At 38.2% G+C, this 19,541-nt stretch overlaps 1 protein-coding gene across 2 annotated transcripts in view; it reads left to right on the top strand.

The window, feature by feature from the left end:
- PPP2R3C (protein phosphatase 2 regulatory subunit B''gamma) overlaps nt 1-19,541 on the top strand; it is a 912,006-nt gene that overhangs the window by 314,993 nt on the left and 577,472 nt on the right. For both annotated transcript variants that reach the window (XM_044074122.1, XM_044074123.1), the window contains one exon: nt 8,594-8,691. In XM_044074122.1, coding sequence (XP_043930057.1) covers nt 8,594-8,691 — 98 coding nt within the window. The remainder of the gene's footprint in view (nt 1-8,593; nt 8,692-19,541) is intronic.

Below are 19,541 nucleotides of genomic sequence, written 5' to 3'. Positions count from 1 at the left end.
TATTAAATTAATTTATTTTTAGATAAATTTGATTATTCCAAAGTAGCCACTAGATGGTGCTATCAGGTTAAATGTATTTATTGTTTTGTATATGAAATGTGTAATTCCATGGTCTGTCCTTAAGTATTTGTATGATTTTAATGAAACACATATTTATTATATATTTATTATGCATTTAAACAGGTACCTAAATGAAGCTAGTATGCACAAGCAACAGCTATTAATTACTTTAATAATTAATGAATGTTTACTTGCTTTCCACTGTTTTTTTAAACCACTTAAATCACTGAAATGTTTTTATTGGATAACTAATTCACTTGGAGGGAGTTTTGGGATATATATACAGGTTTAGTTTTCATATGTGAGTGTATTGATAAAGTTGAAGATGAAAACGTGGTTTGAGCGTTATATTACTGTATATCGTTGAATAAAGCACCTTCTTCGTACCGTAAGGATTGGATTTATTTGCGCTTGTGGACTGTGGTGGTTGATTTTTTGTTTTAGGTACTACAGAGTCCTTGACTCTCACAAATTTCTTTACAAAAACCCCTCTGCAGACCCAGAAACAATTTCCCAGGGTCCTAAAGGGGTTAAGGCTTCTACTGCTAAAAATCCTGTTCCCTCGGTTAGGGATTCCAGAGCTCTGGACAGATGGGGGAAAAAAGTTTACACTTCTGCTACTTTAGCTGTAAGAGCTTTAAACTGTCAGTTTCACATGCTTATATACCAACAGTACCTCATGTCTTTGTTAAAGCAGAAAATGGTTTCAAATACAGAAGGTTCTAACAGTAAGGAAATGCAGGATTTATTGCATGCAGTTGAACAAGTAGGAAAGCATACTCTGCAATGTGGTTTTGATTCATTAGAGGCTTCTTGTAGAGCCGCAGTTACAGGCTCTGTTATGCGAAGGCATGCTTGGTTGAAAGAACAAAGTTTACCTGACCATGTTAAAGTATAATTACTGGATGCATCATTACAGCATGATACTTTATTTGGTGTTAAAGGCAGAAGAGGTGTTAAAGAAAATGGAGGATAAAGCAAAGTCAATGCAGACAGTGAAAGATTTCTTGCAGGTTCAACCACCTAGATTTAGCAGAAACTGGCCTTCAAAAAATGGTCCTTTCCAGTGTCAGGCCACAAAGAGGCTGATAAAGATGCCCAAGAGGCAGATCTCAGCCCCAAGGCTCCTACAGACCTAAGCAATGGGGTGCTTCCGCCCCCAAAGGAGGGAAAGACAAATCACAACCTTATAGGAAATAGTCCCAATGACTTCCCTCTGCAAATACCAAGCACTTACCTCTTGACAGCACCCCTAGGGGGAAAGCTAGCACTTTTCTCAAAAAATTAGCCCATAATCACCCAGGACCAATGGGTACTGAATATTGTTTCTCAGGGTTACAGGTTCCACTTCCACACGCTTCCAAAACCAAAAGGTATGCCAGGCCTGCCACAAAACCAATGAGCAGAGGCACAAAAACGGATTGCTGCTCTTATGGACATGTGAGCTGTTCAAAAAGTTCCACAGCAAGAACAGGGACAAGGATTTTACTCAAGACTTTTCTTAGTACCCAGAAAGGACAAAGCCTGGAGACCAATACTGGACCTGTCAATCCTAAACACTTTCCTGGATGTTCCAAAATTCAAAATGTTAACACTACAGCAACTTCTGCCCATGCTGGGCAAGAAGGTTGGCTAGTTACTTTGGACCTCAAGGAGGCATACCTGCATGTCCCAATCAGACAATCTTGCAGAAAATACCTCAGATTCATAGCAGGCTCAATGGATTACCAATTCTCTGCACTGCCCTTTGGCTTATCTACTGCGCCCAGGGTCTTCTCAAAGTGCCTGGCACCAGTAATTGCATTTTGCAGACAAAAAGGACTTCAAATATATCCCTACTTGGACGACTGCCTTATTCAAGCAGAGAGCAAGGACATTCTTCTAAAGCATCTGGCGTTTGTAAAAAGATTGCTAATTTGCCTAGGGTACACAGTAAACGAAAAGAAATTAAAACTAGTGCCCTCTCGAGAGATAATATTCCTGGGTGCAAGCTTAAATACAACTGCCCAGATGGCTTATCTCACGCCAGACAAACAAAGGCAACTGACTCATTACTTTCAAATGATGGCAACAAAAACCCAGCTCCCTGCAAGAAAAATTCTGCAGGCCCTGGGTTTCATGGCATCCTGCATTCTACTAATTCCATATGCAAAACTGCATATGAGGAAATTACAATGGTATCTAAAAAGTGTTTGGACTCAGCATTGTCACAGCCTGGAGACAATCATAATTTTAATTCCCTGCCTACAACAGGAGTTTCGATGGTGGGCACAGGCCTGTCACCACAACAAGGGACAACCAACCTTTCATTTTACCCACAGCCAGGCAGACAATAACAACAGATGCATCGGATTATGCCTGGGGGGCACATATGGCAGGAAAATGCATTCAGGGCACATGGCCCAAGGAACAAATGCATCTTCACATCAATCAAAAAGATGCTAGCTGTACAGAATGCCCTGACAGCTTTCAAGGACCTAATACATCCAGGACAACTATTAATAAAGATGGACAATACCACAGTTATGTGGTACATAAACAAGCAAGGGGGCACACATTCTTACCCCCTATGCAGACAAGCCCATGACTTTGTGGAACACAGCACTGACCTATCAGGTACATCTGCAGGCACAATTCCTGCCAGGAACAAAAAATACACTGGCAGACGAACTAAGCAAAAATCTCATGGATCCTCAAGAATGGAAACTAAATCCACAAGTGTTCAGCATGATAACGAGGAAATGGGGACGCCCAGACATAGATCTCTTTGCCTCCCCTCACAATTACCAGATACAGAAATTTTGCACAAGAACTTATCACTCTCAAGCATGGAAAGTGGATGCTCTATCATTCAGCTGGAAGGGCCTGACAGTCTAAGCCTTCCCTCCCTCCGATGCCTCTTTTCACCAAGGTGCTACTAAAAGTTAGACAAGAAAGGCCAAAAATGATCCTAATTGCACCAGACTGGCCACGCCAGCACTGGTACCCAAGTCTAAAGAATTTGACTCAAGGTCCAGTTTGGCTTCTACCTCAAATTCCTCATCTTCTGACACAACAAGACAATCAGATTCTGCACAGTCTACTCAGAACCTTAAACCTGGCAGCATGGCAGATAATGTAGCCACTCAGACTGCACCTCTCTCTAAAGCTGTTATGGATGTCATTTTTAGAAGCCAGGAGGCCCAGCACTAGGAAATCTTACGCAGAAAAATGGAAGAGATTCTGTGCTTGGAACCAGGCACAAGGGCCCAAACCACTTGTCCCTAATATACCTCAGATTTTACAATACCTAATTGAGATGCTGGACAAAGGCTTATCTTTCTCATCTATTAAAATCCATGCCTCTGCCATTTCAGCTCATTACAATACGGAACCTCCTATTTTTTCACATCCTCTATTACGACAATACCTCAGAGGGGCAAAGAATATAAGACCCCCAAGGAGAGCACCAGTACCTACTTGGGACCTCAATTTTGTTTTAGAAAAACTCACACTGCCTCCTTTTGAACCAGCCAGCACTGCTGATCTAAAATTCTTGTCATGGAAAACTGCTCTGCTCCTAGCAATAACTTCAGCAAGAAGAGTCTCAGAGTTACAGGCATTAATGGCTGTGGAACTTTTTCTCATTTTTCATCAGGACAGCGTGTCTCTTAGGACAAACCCAACATTCATGCCAAAGGTGGTCTCCAATGTGGCCTTAAACCAAACCATTCATTTACCTACCTTTTACCGAAATCCCCAGAATAAAGGGGAGAGACTTCTGCACGCTTTGGATATACACAGACAGCTACGATTCTATTTGGACAAAACAAAAGCTTTCAGAAAAACTGAGCAACTGTTTGTAGCATATGCTGCAGGATTACAAGGAAAGCCTATTACAAAGCAGACAATCTCGAAATGGATAGGACACTGCATCCGCTTCTGCTATGCACAACATGGCAAATCAGTGCCTAAGGGCATTAGGCCTCATTCTACCAGAGCAGCAGCCACTTCAGCAGATTTCCTCAGGGGAGTACCAACCAAAGACATTTTAGAAGCTGCAACCTGGAGCTCAATGCACACTTTCACCAAGCACTACCACTTACCTCTCTACTCTAAATCCAGAGCAGGCTTTGCCACTGCAGTTCTGCAGGGCTTGCTAGCCTCTCCAAATCCAATATAGACCCAGCCACCTAACCTCAGCTTTGGGATTCTACCCAAGTGTAATGACTGCAACAGTGAAACAAGATGAACATAGTACAGTTGTGTACCTACCATAAATGTAGATGTTCGAGTGTATTCACTGTTGCAGTCCAGGTTACCCACCCACCATCCCCCTTTTCTTTGCTGGGACTTTTCTGTATTTCTCAACTCTATACAACCTATGTGGTGTATTTGCTTGTAGATGAAGGAAATGTTTATAGCAATATATGCATTTTTTTGGCATATTTATATCTTTTCAGTCTTCCTATCTGGGGGCACCTGACATCTGGGGCAAGAAAAACTGAAGAAAATGGCGTCGGTTGCAACTTTTATACCCCTGGCGCAATGATGTCAGGGAAGAGGCGATGGCAACCGATGCCGGACCAAAACTTTGGAACTCGGGCCCACTGCGGGTCGCCTGCCAGCAGGATAACCCAAGTGTAATGACTGCAACAGTGAATACACTTGAACATCTACATTTATGGTAGGTACACAACTGTACTATTTTCATATCTGTGATAGGAGTCATGTCTTAATGTCTGAAGGCTTGAAACTGGACACCAAGAAAGTAAGTGCCTCCACCTGATCAGAAAAAAAGTATCATTTAAATGATGTTTTTTCGAAGTAGGATCCTTCAGACTTTTTTTTTTCTGTACCTTTTGGATGTGAGTCTAATAAAGTTCATGCAACATGGTGCTGAGTGGCACTGTGTGCTTAGTAAAGAAAGCATGCATGCTCAAGTATTTTGTTGTGAATAAATAAATGACATTCCAAGTAGATGTTGGCCAGAATGGTAATTATGCACTGATTTTTTTTCAAGAAGATAAACCAGTTGCCTATGTGTCAGGAGCTTTTAGAGGTTGTCAGAAAGAGCTGTATATGGTTGGTAGAAGCTATAGGAGTGAGTTTATGAGAACTTTGCTGGTAGAAACAGATCATGAACAATTATACAATGTAGTTGAGATGTTCTTGTACAAGGCTGCAGCTGTGTGTGATTTAGTTGAAAAGTATGGACCAGGAAAAATGCATCTATCAGATATGCTGGTCCATTTGTGTTTACTAGCTTTCTCTCAGAGAAAGACTGAATGAAAACGAGAGAAATACTACATGATCAAAGAGCAAAGTGCATTATCATCTTTACAAGAGAAAAATAGGGGCGGAGTGCAGAATAATCTCTCAGAAAAGTAGCCTTAAAGAATTGCTGTGAAGAAGTATGAGCAACTCACATCTTATTTTGTTTATAGTAAGGATGGAAAGTTGCTAGAAAGAAATTGGGAAACATTTCTTCAGAATTAAAGTGTCCTGCAGAGACTTTGTCAAATGTAGTCTTTTATTAAGAATCCTTCTGTGAAAATATAATTTAGGTGAGAAATCCAAGCAGGTTTCGTGAGAGGAATTCCTACAAACAACAGTAGATGAGCAACAGATAATTATCTGAGTCCAGAACTTTTTTTACAGACTGTTGAAGGGAGCTTATCCATAGTACTTCATAGTACATCAGCACCATAAGTATAGACTACAGATTTAAAAAAAAATGTTCAATGTACTGGAGAGTGGTGGGAAGGGAGTACTACGGTTTCTTGACATACATTTATTTCAGTACTTGTTTAAGTTCAGGACTTAGTTTATCAACATCCAAGTATACTGGATGTTTCTTTGTTGCAGGTACTGTGTATTTGGCATCTCCAAGACTGGACAGTTCAGAGAATTTTTTTTTCACTTTTCACAAACTTAGTAAAAAGGGAAATCTCTGAGGTAGTATATTTAGACATCAGGATGTGGGAAAAGAGCCCAGTACTGGGGTGGGGGGCTGTGCCCCCTGCAGAAATAATTTCTAGTTTTGTGCAATTTTATGCTGTTGTAGATTGGCACTGTACCGATGTTCATATGTTTTAGTTGTAGTGTTTTGTGTCTTGACTGGGGAGATGTGTTTTTTAGCTACAGGTCCTGTTGAAAAAAAAATAGGAATGCTTGGACATTAGCAGAGACTGATGTACAGTGGATATAAAAAGTGCACACACCCCTGTTAAAATGCCAGGTTTTTGTGATATAAAAAAATGAGACCACAGTAAATCATTTCAAAACTTTCCCACCTTTAATGTGACCTATAACCTGTACACTTCAATTGAAAAACAAAGAAATCTGTTAGGGGAAAAAATATAAAAAATAAAAAACTTATAATAAGCTGGTTGCATAAGTTTGCACACTTATACTAGTACTTATATTTATTAGTACTTATACTAGTACTTTGATGAAGGACTTTTTGATTTAATTACAGCATTCAGTCTTCTTGGGTACACAGCTGCCATCAATTAAAGATACTCTGATAAACCCCAAATAAAGTTCAGCTGTCCTAGTAGGATTTTCCTGACATTTACTCAGTTGCTTACTGCAGCAAAAGCCATGTTTCGCAGAGAGCTTACAAAGCGTCAAGGGGATCTCATTGTTGGAAGGTATCAGTCAGGAGAAGGGTACAAAAAAATGTCCACAGCATTGGATATACTGTGGTACACAGTGAAGACAGTCATCAAAACGTGGAGAGAATATGGGACAACAGTGACATTGCAAAGAAATGGACGTCCCTCCAAAATTGATGAAAAGACAAGACAAAAAATGGTCAGGGAGGCTGCCAAGGGACCTATAGCAACACTGAAGGAGCTGCAGGAATTTCTGGCAAGTACTGGTTGTGTGCTACATGTGACAACAATCTCCCATGTTCTCCATGTATCTGGACTATGGGGTAGGGTTGCAAGATGGAAGCCTTTTCTTACATAGCAAAACATTCAGGCCCGGCTAAAATTTAATACATCAAGTCTCCCAAAAGCATGTGGGAAAATGTGCTATGGTCTAATGAGACCAAGGTTGAACTTTTTGGCCACAATTCCAAAAAGTACTTTTGGTGCAAAAACAGCACTTTGCATCACCAAAAGAACACCATCCCCACGGTGAAGCATGGTGGTGGCAGTATCATGCTTTGGGGTTGTTTTTCTTCATCTAGAACTGGGGCTTTAGTCATGGTGGAGGGAATTATGAACAGTTCCAAATACCAGTCACTTTTGGCCCAAAACCTTCAGGCATCTGCTAGAAAGCTGAAGATGAAGAGGAATTTCACCTTTCAACATGACAATGACCCCAAGCATACATCCAAATCAACAAAAGAATGGCTTCACCAAAGTTTTGGAATGGCTCAGCTAGAGTCCAGACCTAAATCCAATAGAAAATCTGTGGGGTGACCTGAAGAGGGCTGTTCACATGAGATGCCTTCATAATCTGACAGAGTTTGTGTGCTTTTGCAAGGAAGAGTGGGCAAATATTGCCAAGTCAAGATGTGCCTTGCTGATAGAGTCCTACCCAAGAAGACCTTGTGCTGTAATTAAATCAAAAGGTACTTCAACACAGTATTAGTTTAAGGGTGTGGACACTTATGCAACCAGCTTATTGTATGTTTTTTATTTTTAATATTTTTTCCCCTAACAGATTTGTTTGTTTTTCCATTGAATTGTACAGGTTATAGGTCACATTAAAGGTGGGAAATGTTTTGAAATGATTTATTGTGGTCTAATTTTTTTATATCGCAAAAACCTGTTATTTTAACAGGGGGTGTGTACACTTTTTATATCTACTGTATTTTATCAAATTATTGTTAGAGTTTGTGCCAATTATTTTGGTATTGTGCTTGAAACACTGAATGAGAACATGGAGACTAATGTTGACTATAGTAATTGTTTATTAAGGCTGTGCCTTAAAGTTTAACAGTGGAAAGTTAAAATTCTGCAGTAAAAACTATAGTGTTGATTTTGTTATCAGAAAAGCTGTTTCATAAAGTAAAGTAGAAATATTTGACTCTGAAAGGAGGAAATGTAACGGGTACAACTTTAAGAAGGTAATTCCTCCATGTTGTGTCAGACTTAAGAAATGTGCTTCGTATGTTTTATGCCATGATTGTATAATCTGAAATTTGTGGTGATGGAACTGGCTACGTGCAAGTGTCATCTCCCTCTCTCTTATTGTTAGGGTCATCTTGAGTAGTCATACGTCTCTCTCTCTCTCTCTCTGTCTCTCTCTCACACACACACACACACACACACACACACACACACACACACACACACACACACACACACTTCTCTACACCTCTGAATCCACTGATTATAGATTTTGATGTCTTTGAAGTAAAAAAAATTCTGTTAAACGTTTAAAAGCTGTTAACTGTGAAGCTCTTGCCAGTTTATTAATGTTGACTCATGCCAGATCAAGACCTGGTATTAAATACTAAATGCTGTTTTAACATTGTTTTTACTTGTTTTGATTCTTTAGAAGTGAACTGTATTTTTATTTTTGTAAACAACAGGCAGTTCTTCAAAACAAAATGTTTTGCCAAACTGGTGCTCAATGATCCTTATGGAAGAATCTCTATAATGCAGTTTTTCAACTATGTGATGAGAAAAGGTAGGACTTTCACCACATTTTTCATTAAAATGTTGAAGCTGATGGATGTATTTAAAATTTAATTTAAAGCTTTTTTTTGTGTTAGTGTTGGGCAGTGGTCACACTGACCGATATCAGTCTCAGCCTGGGAATACATCGAAAGGCAGAATTATATTTAGTGAGAGATAGCAAGAATATAGTGAAAATTTACATGTGAAATACCATTATTAGTAACACGTTAAGGAGTAGATACAGTTGTAATATAAATTATTTACAATACATCAAATTAAGTTATATTAGGAAGTAAATTGTGATAATTACAGCTGCAACTGTGTGTTGTCTAAGTGGGAATAATATAGCAATAACCCACGCCTGGGTGTGGGTAATGCTGGATTTACCCACGGTTGGCGTGGTTTGGTCCCGAGACAACCGTGGGTAAATCCAGCATTACCTACACCCAGAAGTGGGTTATTGCTATTATACCATGGTGTTAGTTTGTTTTGTATTATGTTTGTATTGTTATTTATGTTTTTGTTTGCTTTTTTTTGTATTCTTCCACTTTTTGTGAGATAAAATAGTCCACACTTTCAGTTTGTGTTTATTGTTTATTTCTGTTTTAATTTAAATACATGTTATTTTTTAGTTTTTCAGGAAATGTTAGGAAAGGGCTAGGTGGTGCTTGGTATAATATAGTTTAAGCAGTGTAGAAGTTTATAACGTGTAGTTATGTTTTAGTAGTTATAGGTATGTTGAAATGTGGTGTAGTTTTAATTTGTATTAATTTATTTAAAATATGTACTTTTACTATTTGGTCACTAGATGGAGGTATTGTATGCGCTTTTATTAGATGTATGCTGATGCGGACGTTCGGTATGGTGTGTGTTTTTGACTTTGCGAGGGATGTGTGGTGTGTTTTAGTATGTTCATTTTTGGAGTTGTCTGTGTATAGGTATTGTAGGGAATATTGGTAAGTGAATGGTTTTATGAGAATGCTTGGTTTTATTGTGTTATAAGTGGTGGTTATGTAGTGTATGTGTGTGATGTATTTGCGACTGTATGACTTTTTATTTTTTTAGTGTTCGAGGTGAGGGAATGAGGAGTGTAGTATGGAAATTGGTTAGTTTTCTGTGTTTTCGTTAAATTGTTGTGTGTTTTGGGTATTAGATTTACTTTACTTTACTGTTTATTTGCTGTCGCCGCATGATATTTAGCGACCGGACTTTTTGCGTTGTTTCTTGTAGGATTTACTATGTGCACGCTGGTTGGATTAGCCAATCAGCATGCACGTTTGTCGGGTTTGCGATGTTCGCATGGTATAATAGAGTAGTTGAATGGAGTAAAGGATGTTAGAGTTTTTGAGTAGTTGGAAGGAAGGAGACAGAAGGAAATGTTACGTTAAGCAAAAGATTGTGAGTGAGAAATGTAGATTGGTACAATTTAATGTACTATATAAGGGGACTGTTACTTGTATGAACAAGAGAGTGACATAGCTAAAGTTAGGGGATATGGCTGTATAAAAGACAATGACACTGTCTGATTGGAAGTGTACTTTTAGTTTAGCCCTAAGTTTAGGGTAAGATGAGGTGGCTTTAATTTATCTTGGCATAGTTTGGGACTTAGCATAGAGAAGCAGTGATTTGTACAATGGAGTTTATTTTATTTTTTATTTATTTATTTATTTTTGTGGGGGTGCAGTATGATGGCATAGTGGTCATTGTTTCTGAGGCTAAAAGAAAAAGTTGTCTGGTCACTCTGCTAAGAGAGAGAGAGAAGATCCAGTTGACTAGGAATTTGAATGTTTGCGACCCCTTGTTAAATAGAAATCCATTTTGCTTTTTTCAGTGTTTTTGCTGTTCATTTTTAGGAGACTGGGTAATAAACGTAAACATTTTATGGATTATTGTTTCAGTGTGTGTGGAGTTTTTTTTATATGTTGGGGCTGTAAGGGGAGGCCATATACACGTTGGGCAAGTAGAGTATCTTTCTCTGTGACTGTCCTGGAGATTTTAGTAAGAAAAGGGGAGATTTTAATGGACCAAATTGGAGAGTGTAAACCTTTTTCCTTTGTTAGTCGAAGTGGAGGGAGAGGTTAAGGGTGGGGATCAAGCTAAATACCAAGGTTTAAAAGGAGTGGTGTTTTCTTTAAGGGTGTTATTGTGGTCATAGTTATACAGAGTTTTGTGTTTTCTTAAGGTTCTGTTTGGTACCAAAAGTTATAGTTTTAGTTTTGTGGAAGTTGAGAAGGAGGTTTTTGTAGGAGATCCAATGGATTAGAGCTAAGAAATATACTTGCTGGTCTTCCTGGAGGTTGGGTACTGACCAAACCAACCATCTGCATGTCCTGTCCCACCACATCCATAAACTTTCTCTTATGCCTTCCTCTTTTCCTCTTACCTGAAAGCTCCATCCTTAGCATCATTCTCCCAGTTTACCCAGCATCCCTGCTCAGCACATGTCCAGACCAATGCAATCGCGCCTCTCTGGCTTTGTCTCTAAACTGTACAACTTGAGCTTGACTCTCTAATATACTCTTGCCTAATTCTGTCCATCCTTGTCACACCCAATGCAAATCTTAAAATCTTTAACTCTCCCACCTCTAGCTCTGACTCCTGTCCTTTCGTCATTGCCACCGTCTGCAACCCATGTAACATAGCTGGTCCCACTACCATCTTGTAGACCTTCCCTTGCAGTCTTGCTGTTACCTGTCTATCACAAATCACTCCTGACACTCTTCTCCACCCACTCCACCCTGCCTGCACTCTCTCTTCCACACTTACCATTACTCTGAACTGTTGATCCCAAGTATTTAAACTCATCCACCTTTGCCAGCTCACCTCCCTGTATCCTCACCATTCCTCTGTCCTCCCTCTCATTTACACACACAATATTCTGTTTTAGTCCTGCTGACCTTCATTCCCGTCCAGGGTATCTCCAGCCTGTTCTCACTACAGATTACAATATCATCCACAAACACCATAGTCCATGGGGACTCCTGTCTGATCTTGTCTGTCAACCTGTCCATCGCCATTGCAAATAATAAAGGGCTCACAGCTGATCCTTGATGTAATCCCACCTCCCCCTTGAATGCATCTGTCACTCCTACCGCAGACCTCACATGTGCTATACTGCCCTCATACATGTCCAGTACCACTCTTACATACTTCTCTGCCACTCATCTCTTGTGTAGACACCCTGTTATATGCTAAGTCTGCAAAGACACAATGCAACTCCTTCTGATGTTCTCTGTACTTCTCCATCAATACCGTCAGAGTAAACATCGCATCTGTTGTGCTCTTTCCTGACATGAAATCGTACTGCAGTTCACTAATCATCACGTCCCTTCTTAACCTAGCATCAACTACTCTTTCCCATAACTTCATGCTGCAGCTGAATATTGGGTAAATTGAGTATAGATTTTTTTTCAAGCAGTTTTCTTAGAGCAGGAAGGATAGATATTGAATTGCATTGGGAAGCTTTGGTGGATTTGGTTTCCTTTGGGATATGACTGATTAATGCTATTTTCGATATATTTGGCATGACACTGAAGTTTTGGAGGGTGTAAATATTGGTGGTGTTGGTGGGTTGTTTGGAATATCTCTTTCTGTGAGTTGACTTCTTTCCTGAGCGGTTTTGGTGATTTTTGCTAAGGATTTTTAAAATGTTTTTATATTTAAGTTTTTGCATCTTTTTATTTCTTGTTTTATGATGTTTCTGAATTGGATATATTGTTGCCTATTGGAAGGGGAGGGGGTTGTTTTGTACTGGAGATGGCTTCTTTTAGTTGTTTGATGTTTTACGGTTTATAAGGTTTACAATTTATTTGCTGTTTCTGCAGTTTCTTGCCACGGTACAGTTAATTGCTAGTTTTAATTTTTCATTTTGTGCATGGCTTTGCCTTCCATGTGTGTTTTTAGAGCCTTTGAATGAATTTAATTTGGGGGGAAATTTTCTTGTGGGGTATGTTTTGTGAAGCTTATTGTGTAATGGTCACTAATCTAAAGAGGGCAAATGATAATGTTTGAGAGTAGACTGGGGTCGTTCGTGATTAGATCTAGAAGTGAATGATTGTTGGTGACAAGGTTAGGTTGTCTGGGCTGTTGAAGTCTTTGTTTAAAGTCAAGTAGAATTTCATTGATTTTATGTTGGTGGGAGTGAAGTATATTTAAGCTGATCATCTAAAATGATGTGGCTACTTTTGTTTCTTAATTTCTTGAATTAGTGTTTTAATTTACCAAGTGTGGAAAGAGGAGGGCTACTGAGGGGTGCATATTTTTTTTTTTTTGTAATTTGTAGAAGTTACCAGTTAGGGGCTTTGGTCACAAGTTGGTTGTCTAGATACATTTTATAGAGTAAGAGCATTCAGAATAAATACAGAAATAATTTTTAAAAATTCTGGAAAACCTGGAAAACTTACAGTTGATACTGTATGATTATAAGTAGTGCATCATTTACACCAGTTTTGGGTTGGGTCTTTAGCAGTGTAATATTGTACGAAGGACACACACTATCACTTAATGAGTGAGCATAATGTTTGATCGTAATTCAGGGAGGACTGTTGTAGCAGTACTACATACTGGCTTCTTACTTGCCACTGACAGGTCAGGTCTTATCACTTTCAGAAATAAGCTTGATTGTCTGGTATGAAAGGAGCATCTTCCTTATTCTACTGGTGTTAGCAATTGTGTTTTTATGCAGAATTTATGCTGCTGTATGCTTTCTATACTTCTTTTTTGCTTCAAGACCTTTAGTCACTCGGCTATACTTCACTTCTCATTTATTTTCTTTGTTGCTTTGTTATTGGCTTTTCTTGTTGGTCAGTATGAAACCTCTTGAACGCTTTCAATAGCTTATTCTTAAACTTTCATTAGTCTGAAAAGCTATACTCACCAGACACGTTTTATTTTATTTTTGACTGGCTAAGTGATCTGGTCCATTGCAGACCTTTCACTCGCACCGCGAGCCACAAGGCCAGTGGAAAATGCAAATATATATTTCATTTCAGAGGTACCAGTTCAACCAGTGTTTTATGAGGTGGAATAAAATAGAAATACTCATAGAAAATCCATGAGACCTTAACTAATGAGAATCTGCTATCTACAGTCCTGTTAGGATTGCCAATTTTGTCTGCAGTTAAAATTGTCAGTAAGTATATTTTCATGTTATAGGTAGCACTGAAAGATGTCTGTGTGGTAATACAGAGTCAGTAAAGCTAGGCAACAGTTATCTTTCCTCTATTAAAAAGACTGAAATATTAGACTCCCCCCCCCCCCAAAAAGACAGAAAAAGAAAATGGTAAAACTGTGTAAACAGACTTAAAATCAAGTAAGCCTAAACCATCTTTTTCTACGAGGAAAATCAACTTGTCCCACTTAATGTTGCCTTCTTCCCACCTCAAATAAATTCCTTGAACTCTTTATTAATAGTCATCCACACCTTCCAGTATGGCTGTTATTCCTGACCAGCATATAAGTACAAAGGGGATTAAAAGTAGTCTCGCTGCTAGTATCTTGCAATCCATATCTATAATCAAGATCATCCACATTTTTTTTAATTTTTTGTATGATCTTTTGTTTAGCCTTTTTTTTACGTATAATTAGCTGTCATACAATAACATTTTTTTAATCCATACACCTAAATACCTCCTCTTGTCATGTCCCCATAAGTATGGGTGTTGCTGAACCAATTCTTGCATGGTTGCATTACTTGCCAGTATAGCTTTTGTTTTATTTTCATGTGTTTTATATTCTGAAAAGAGCTGAAACCATCTAAAAATGTTCCACAACACCAAAATGCCAATTTCTGGATTTATCATGTACATGTAAGGCTTTAACTTTTCATGGTTACTACACCAGTTATATCCCTGAATTTGTGAAGCCTTTATTTTCTTTGCCAGCAGTTCTAAACATAAAGCAAAGAACAGGAAGAAAAGAGGATACCCTGCTTGGCTCCTTTATTTAAACACAGCTTGTCAGAAAGGAGCCCTTTTATCTTAATTCTTGCCTTAGATGCTTCATATAACCTAATTATTAACCCTATTAATCTGAAGTTGTCAATTTTCATGTTATCCTTAATGGATGTGTGTGGTTCTGATCTCTCAGAACCAACTCGGCTACTTGTTAAAGCTCGTGGGTGCCAAAAACTCTCATACTCCACCCATTACCCATAATTTACCTAGTTGAATACCTCGGATATCGTTTGCTGCTTTCAGCTTCAGACGTGGTTGTTACCTTTACTCTCAAGCTCTTTTCAGATAAGTGAAATTTTTGATAGTTTTTCTTCATAATTTTCTCCCCCTTATTGAGTACTTTCTATTTTAGTCCTCTCGCACCTCTTTTGACCATTTCTTCACTCTCTTTTCTTACTAGTAATAGTATCTAAGATGTACTAAAAGTATCTTCCCTGTACTGTTGTGGTAGCTACCTTTACATACCATTGTTGATAGTCTGTTTCCTTCTTCCTTTCCCCTCTTTCATTATTTAAAAAAAAGGTTTCTAAGTTTCTATCTTTACATTCCTTCTGTGTGTGTGTGTGTGTGTGTGTGTGTGTGTGTGTGTGTGTGTGTGTGTGTGTGTGTGTGTGTTTATATACGTGTTTCTCTCTGAGTGTGTGTGTGTACTGATTCAGTCTTTCCTGTGCTTGCCTGGACAGACAAAGGCAGAGAGAGAGAAAGCTCCTGTTGGTTTTAAAAGGTGTACTAAGTGCTCTCATAAAATACCTTATTCCGATCAGTGCTCATTTCGTGTTTTTTGTTTAGGTCCTCTCCACCTGCAAGAAGACTGTCCCATTTGCCAGTCTTTTAGCCATAGGGCTCTAGTAGAGTGGAATATAAGTTGATTTTGAAAGACTTGCTACCCTCATCCTTCGGAAAGGCTATTTCTGAATCACCTTCGAAAGATTCTACTAAACAAAAATTTAAATCTTCTAGGTCCAGTCCAGCTTCATCCTCCTCATCTTCTAAATTCTTGGAAGCAGAAAAGAACTGCTCCTCTGTGCCGATACCTTCCTCGGCTGTGAGCATGAGGAAATCAAAACTGTCGGTTCCACCTGCCATGTCGGAACCCACAGCTAAACAGACGGGGCCATCCGTCTCTTTGACTCCATCTTCTGAAAAGACACTGCCTTCGAAACCATCCACTTTAATGCAGACCAAAGAGTTCATAGCAATAGCCAGGTCCAAGTATTCTCCTTCAATTGAACCTTTTCTGGATAGGCTGCCGTCCTCCTTCATGGATCAAACTTCTTCCCCTGCAAAGTCCAGTCTATAGCCTTCTATTCATGTGCTGCAGTAGTCATAACAAGAGGGAGTCCGCCACCAGCTGACTCGTATATCCAGCCAGTATAAAAAAGTCTAAAGCTACTGTGAGGTACATGTGATGCCGCACATCAGCAAACGTATGTTGACCATAAAGAGACATCCGGTATAAAGTGGACCTTCAGCACAGATCAGCTCGGCCCTGGCTTCTGACTTTCTGTGTACGCATATTTGAGAATTGTGATACAAGGAATGTTATATATTTAACCACATGTTAATCTTACAATGCATATTATGTTGGGAAAACTATTAGGAGACGTAAGGATCGTATAAGTAGCCATCTGTCAGATACCAATAGGAAATTGTGTACTAATGCACTTCATAAACATTCATGAATGTGATTCAACACACTATTTTAAGTTTTTGATTTTAGCAAAATTAAAGTCTATACATGGGGGGGACTTAGTACATCATACTGAGATGGAAGAATAAATGGATTTTGAGGCTCAGAGCACATATTTCTTAAGGTTGAAATTAAGCTATTTCTTAGAAACCTTGGTTAAAACAGATACAGCATCCAGCATCAGGTTTGATTTTTATCATGTGGTCCTATCATGTGAATTATTTTATTATGTGACTTTGATTTTCCATTATTTAAATTGATTTAGTTCTGCTTCTGTTATTGCCTGAAGAACTTTTTAAGTGAAACTGCTAAGGTTGCATAATAAACTTTGGAATTTATCTTTGGATTCATGGATTTTGTCTTTGCTAGTGTGGTTCCAGTGAATTTGTTTCCTTTGCCTGTGCTCATTTATTTTCGCTAGATTTATCACCAGATTACTTGTTTTTTAATTTGTTTCTAAGTTTTGTTATCTGGTGGACATGACAAGCTTCAGCCCACTTCCATCCACAAATGGAATATCTGTTAGGAGATTAATTGGTGCTTCTGAACTCCTCGACATACCTGAGAACCCCTTACTGAACTTTGATGATGGAACATGTGGTCCAAGTAAGTTTTACAAGGATTCAGTTATGCAGTTTAAAATGAAAGTGAATACTTTTGAACATAAACTGCAAATTTTAAGGAGGTTCACTGGCAGTGCTTAAGCTTTGATGTTTATTTAAAACATAAAATTGTACCACGGAGCTTACGACTGCTAAAATGCCCACTTATGGATAAAAATATCAGGATTTGTTAAAGTGCTGGCAGATATAAAATTTGACGTTTGCTACAATACATGCAGCTAATGAATGATTTTTTTTTACTCCTTGACACATCACTTCATGCAGATATTGAACAGCAATACTTAGAACTAGTTAATGGTGTTGAACAGAATCAGCACACACATTTATTGTATTAAGCAATAATAGATCTTTGAAAATAAACTAATAGACACCAAAAAGAAAAATGAAAACTGGCCAGAGACTTTAAAGATTTTAATACTGGATGCAGTTTTGCATGGTCCAGTCAGAAAGAGCCTTCCTTGACACGTCAGAACAATACACATGCAGAAGCTGATACTCAGAGAATGGAGCCACCTTTCGCAACACAAACAGAAGTTAATGTTGAGAGGACTGGATGAAATAACACTGTACAACAACCAGTGACAATTGTTAATCCAAATGTCGTTTCTGCACTTGATCTGTTGGATTTTCTTCATGTACACAACTCACCATTACCATTTACAGTGCAGCAAAAACAAAAAGAGTTTTCACAACGTGCAGCAGTGAGGGAAGAACTTGTACAAATGTCAGTATGTGAAAAATCCATAATAACTTTAAAACATGATTTAGTTTTCAACCTTTCTAAGTATGAACTTAATGAATATGAACTATCAGTTCTTAACAAGGGATTTTCGTTTGCACCAGTTTGTACTGTTGACATGTCACAGTTATTGACTGAAGTAAAATATTTTATCAGGTCTTTAAATTTAAGTCTTACTTATGAAGCCAGTAATGAAACTAATGTCTCTACTCTAAAAAGGAAAAGTACATGTATACCTAGTAGCAATCCGGCTATGCAAGCCTTTGAGAAGGCTGTTGAACACAATATTTATTTGCTGTATCAAAATGGGCTAAATAGGTCATGTCATACTTTAAATGCAAATGAACATAATGCGCTAAAATCTTTACTACAGCATGAGCATGTTGTTATTAAGACTGCTGACAAAGGCAGTTGGAGTGGTAGTGCTTGACTCTACTATTTATTTATTATGAATGAAATGCTGAACAGCACTGATTATAAGAAAATTACTAGACTTGTGCATAATAATATAATTAAGAGTCAGTAGTGGTTTGTTGATGCTCAGTGTAGATTCATTAGATTTTGAACTATTTAACTATCTTAGACGTTGCCCGTTCGATTCTCAGTTAGAGCGTCTTCTAGAGCGTCTTCTGTGTGGCCGTTCGATTCTCAGAGCGTCTTCTGTGTGGCAACATGCGTGAATGGGCGTTCCTTCGTTGAAGGTTGTGCGTTAGGCCCAGCAAGCCAGCACATAAAACTCTACTGCCAATCATTAGTGGACCGGAGTTCCGCTGTGGCAACCCCTAACCGGGAAAAGCCAAAAGACACACACACACACACACACACACACACACACATGACAGCATCACCAATTACACCTATTATGTTTGGTATTCTGAAACTACATAAATTGTTGAGTTGTCCACCACTGAAACCGATAGTATAGTCAAGGGGATGGATTACTGAACCTATCTCTATGTATCTTGATTTAGAACTAAAGAAATGTTTACAATCAACTCATGGTATTAATAAGGATTCTACACATTTTCTTAGATAATTATATGCATGGACTACAAGTAGAGATATTAGTGATTACATTTTAATTATGATTGATGTAGATTCCCTGTTCACATGCATTCCTAACAATATTGGTATTGATAGTGTGAGACGTTTTTTGAATAAATATTCATCAATGAATGAGCCAAGATTCAAGATTTCTGTCACCTATTGGACATTATTTTCGAAAATAATATATTCCTCTTCTAAACACACTTGTACCGTCAGATCACAGGTGTTGCCGTGGACACATCTGTGGCCAATACATATGCGAACATTGTGATGTTTATGTGGGAAACAGAATACATTCTATCGAATTCCAATAATACATATTTTGAAGGCATTGTTTTTTGTCACAGATTTGTATATGAACCGTTTCTTATTTGGAAAGGCACATTGGAAGATTTTGACATGTTTTTAATAGTATGAATACCTGCACTGAAGTTTTGAGTTTTAAAAAAGAAATATCTTTAAATAGAACAGACCTTTTAGATATTACATTACCTAAGACAGATTTAGGTACTTCACAAATTTGGCTATTTAGAAAGCCTGTGAAAAGGAATACATACGTGCATTGCACAAGCATGTACCCTCCTTTTTATGTTTAATAATGTTATACATAATCAAATGAAGCACATTGCTAGATTACGTACTGATGATGGAGAAATGTTAAATCAGATTCAGAATACTACCAATGACCTTCTCCACAGGGGTTATAATATAAATGAAGTCACTAACACGAAAAACATAATTATTCAAAGGCGGACTTCTAATACTAAACCAATTTTTTCTAATTACATTACAGAAAGTAGTATTAAA

The sequence above is a fragment of the Protopterus annectens genome, chromosome 6.part0 (genome assembly GCF_019279795.1).
Source record: "Protopterus annectens isolate FY-2018-M chromosome 6.part0, PAN1.0, whole genome shotgun sequence".
Taxonomy (NCBI): domain Eukaryota; kingdom Metazoa; phylum Chordata; order Ceratodontiformes; family Protopteridae; genus Protopterus; species Protopterus annectens.
Note: the sequence above shows the minus strand (reverse complement) of the source record. Positions and strands in the feature narration are given on the sequence as shown.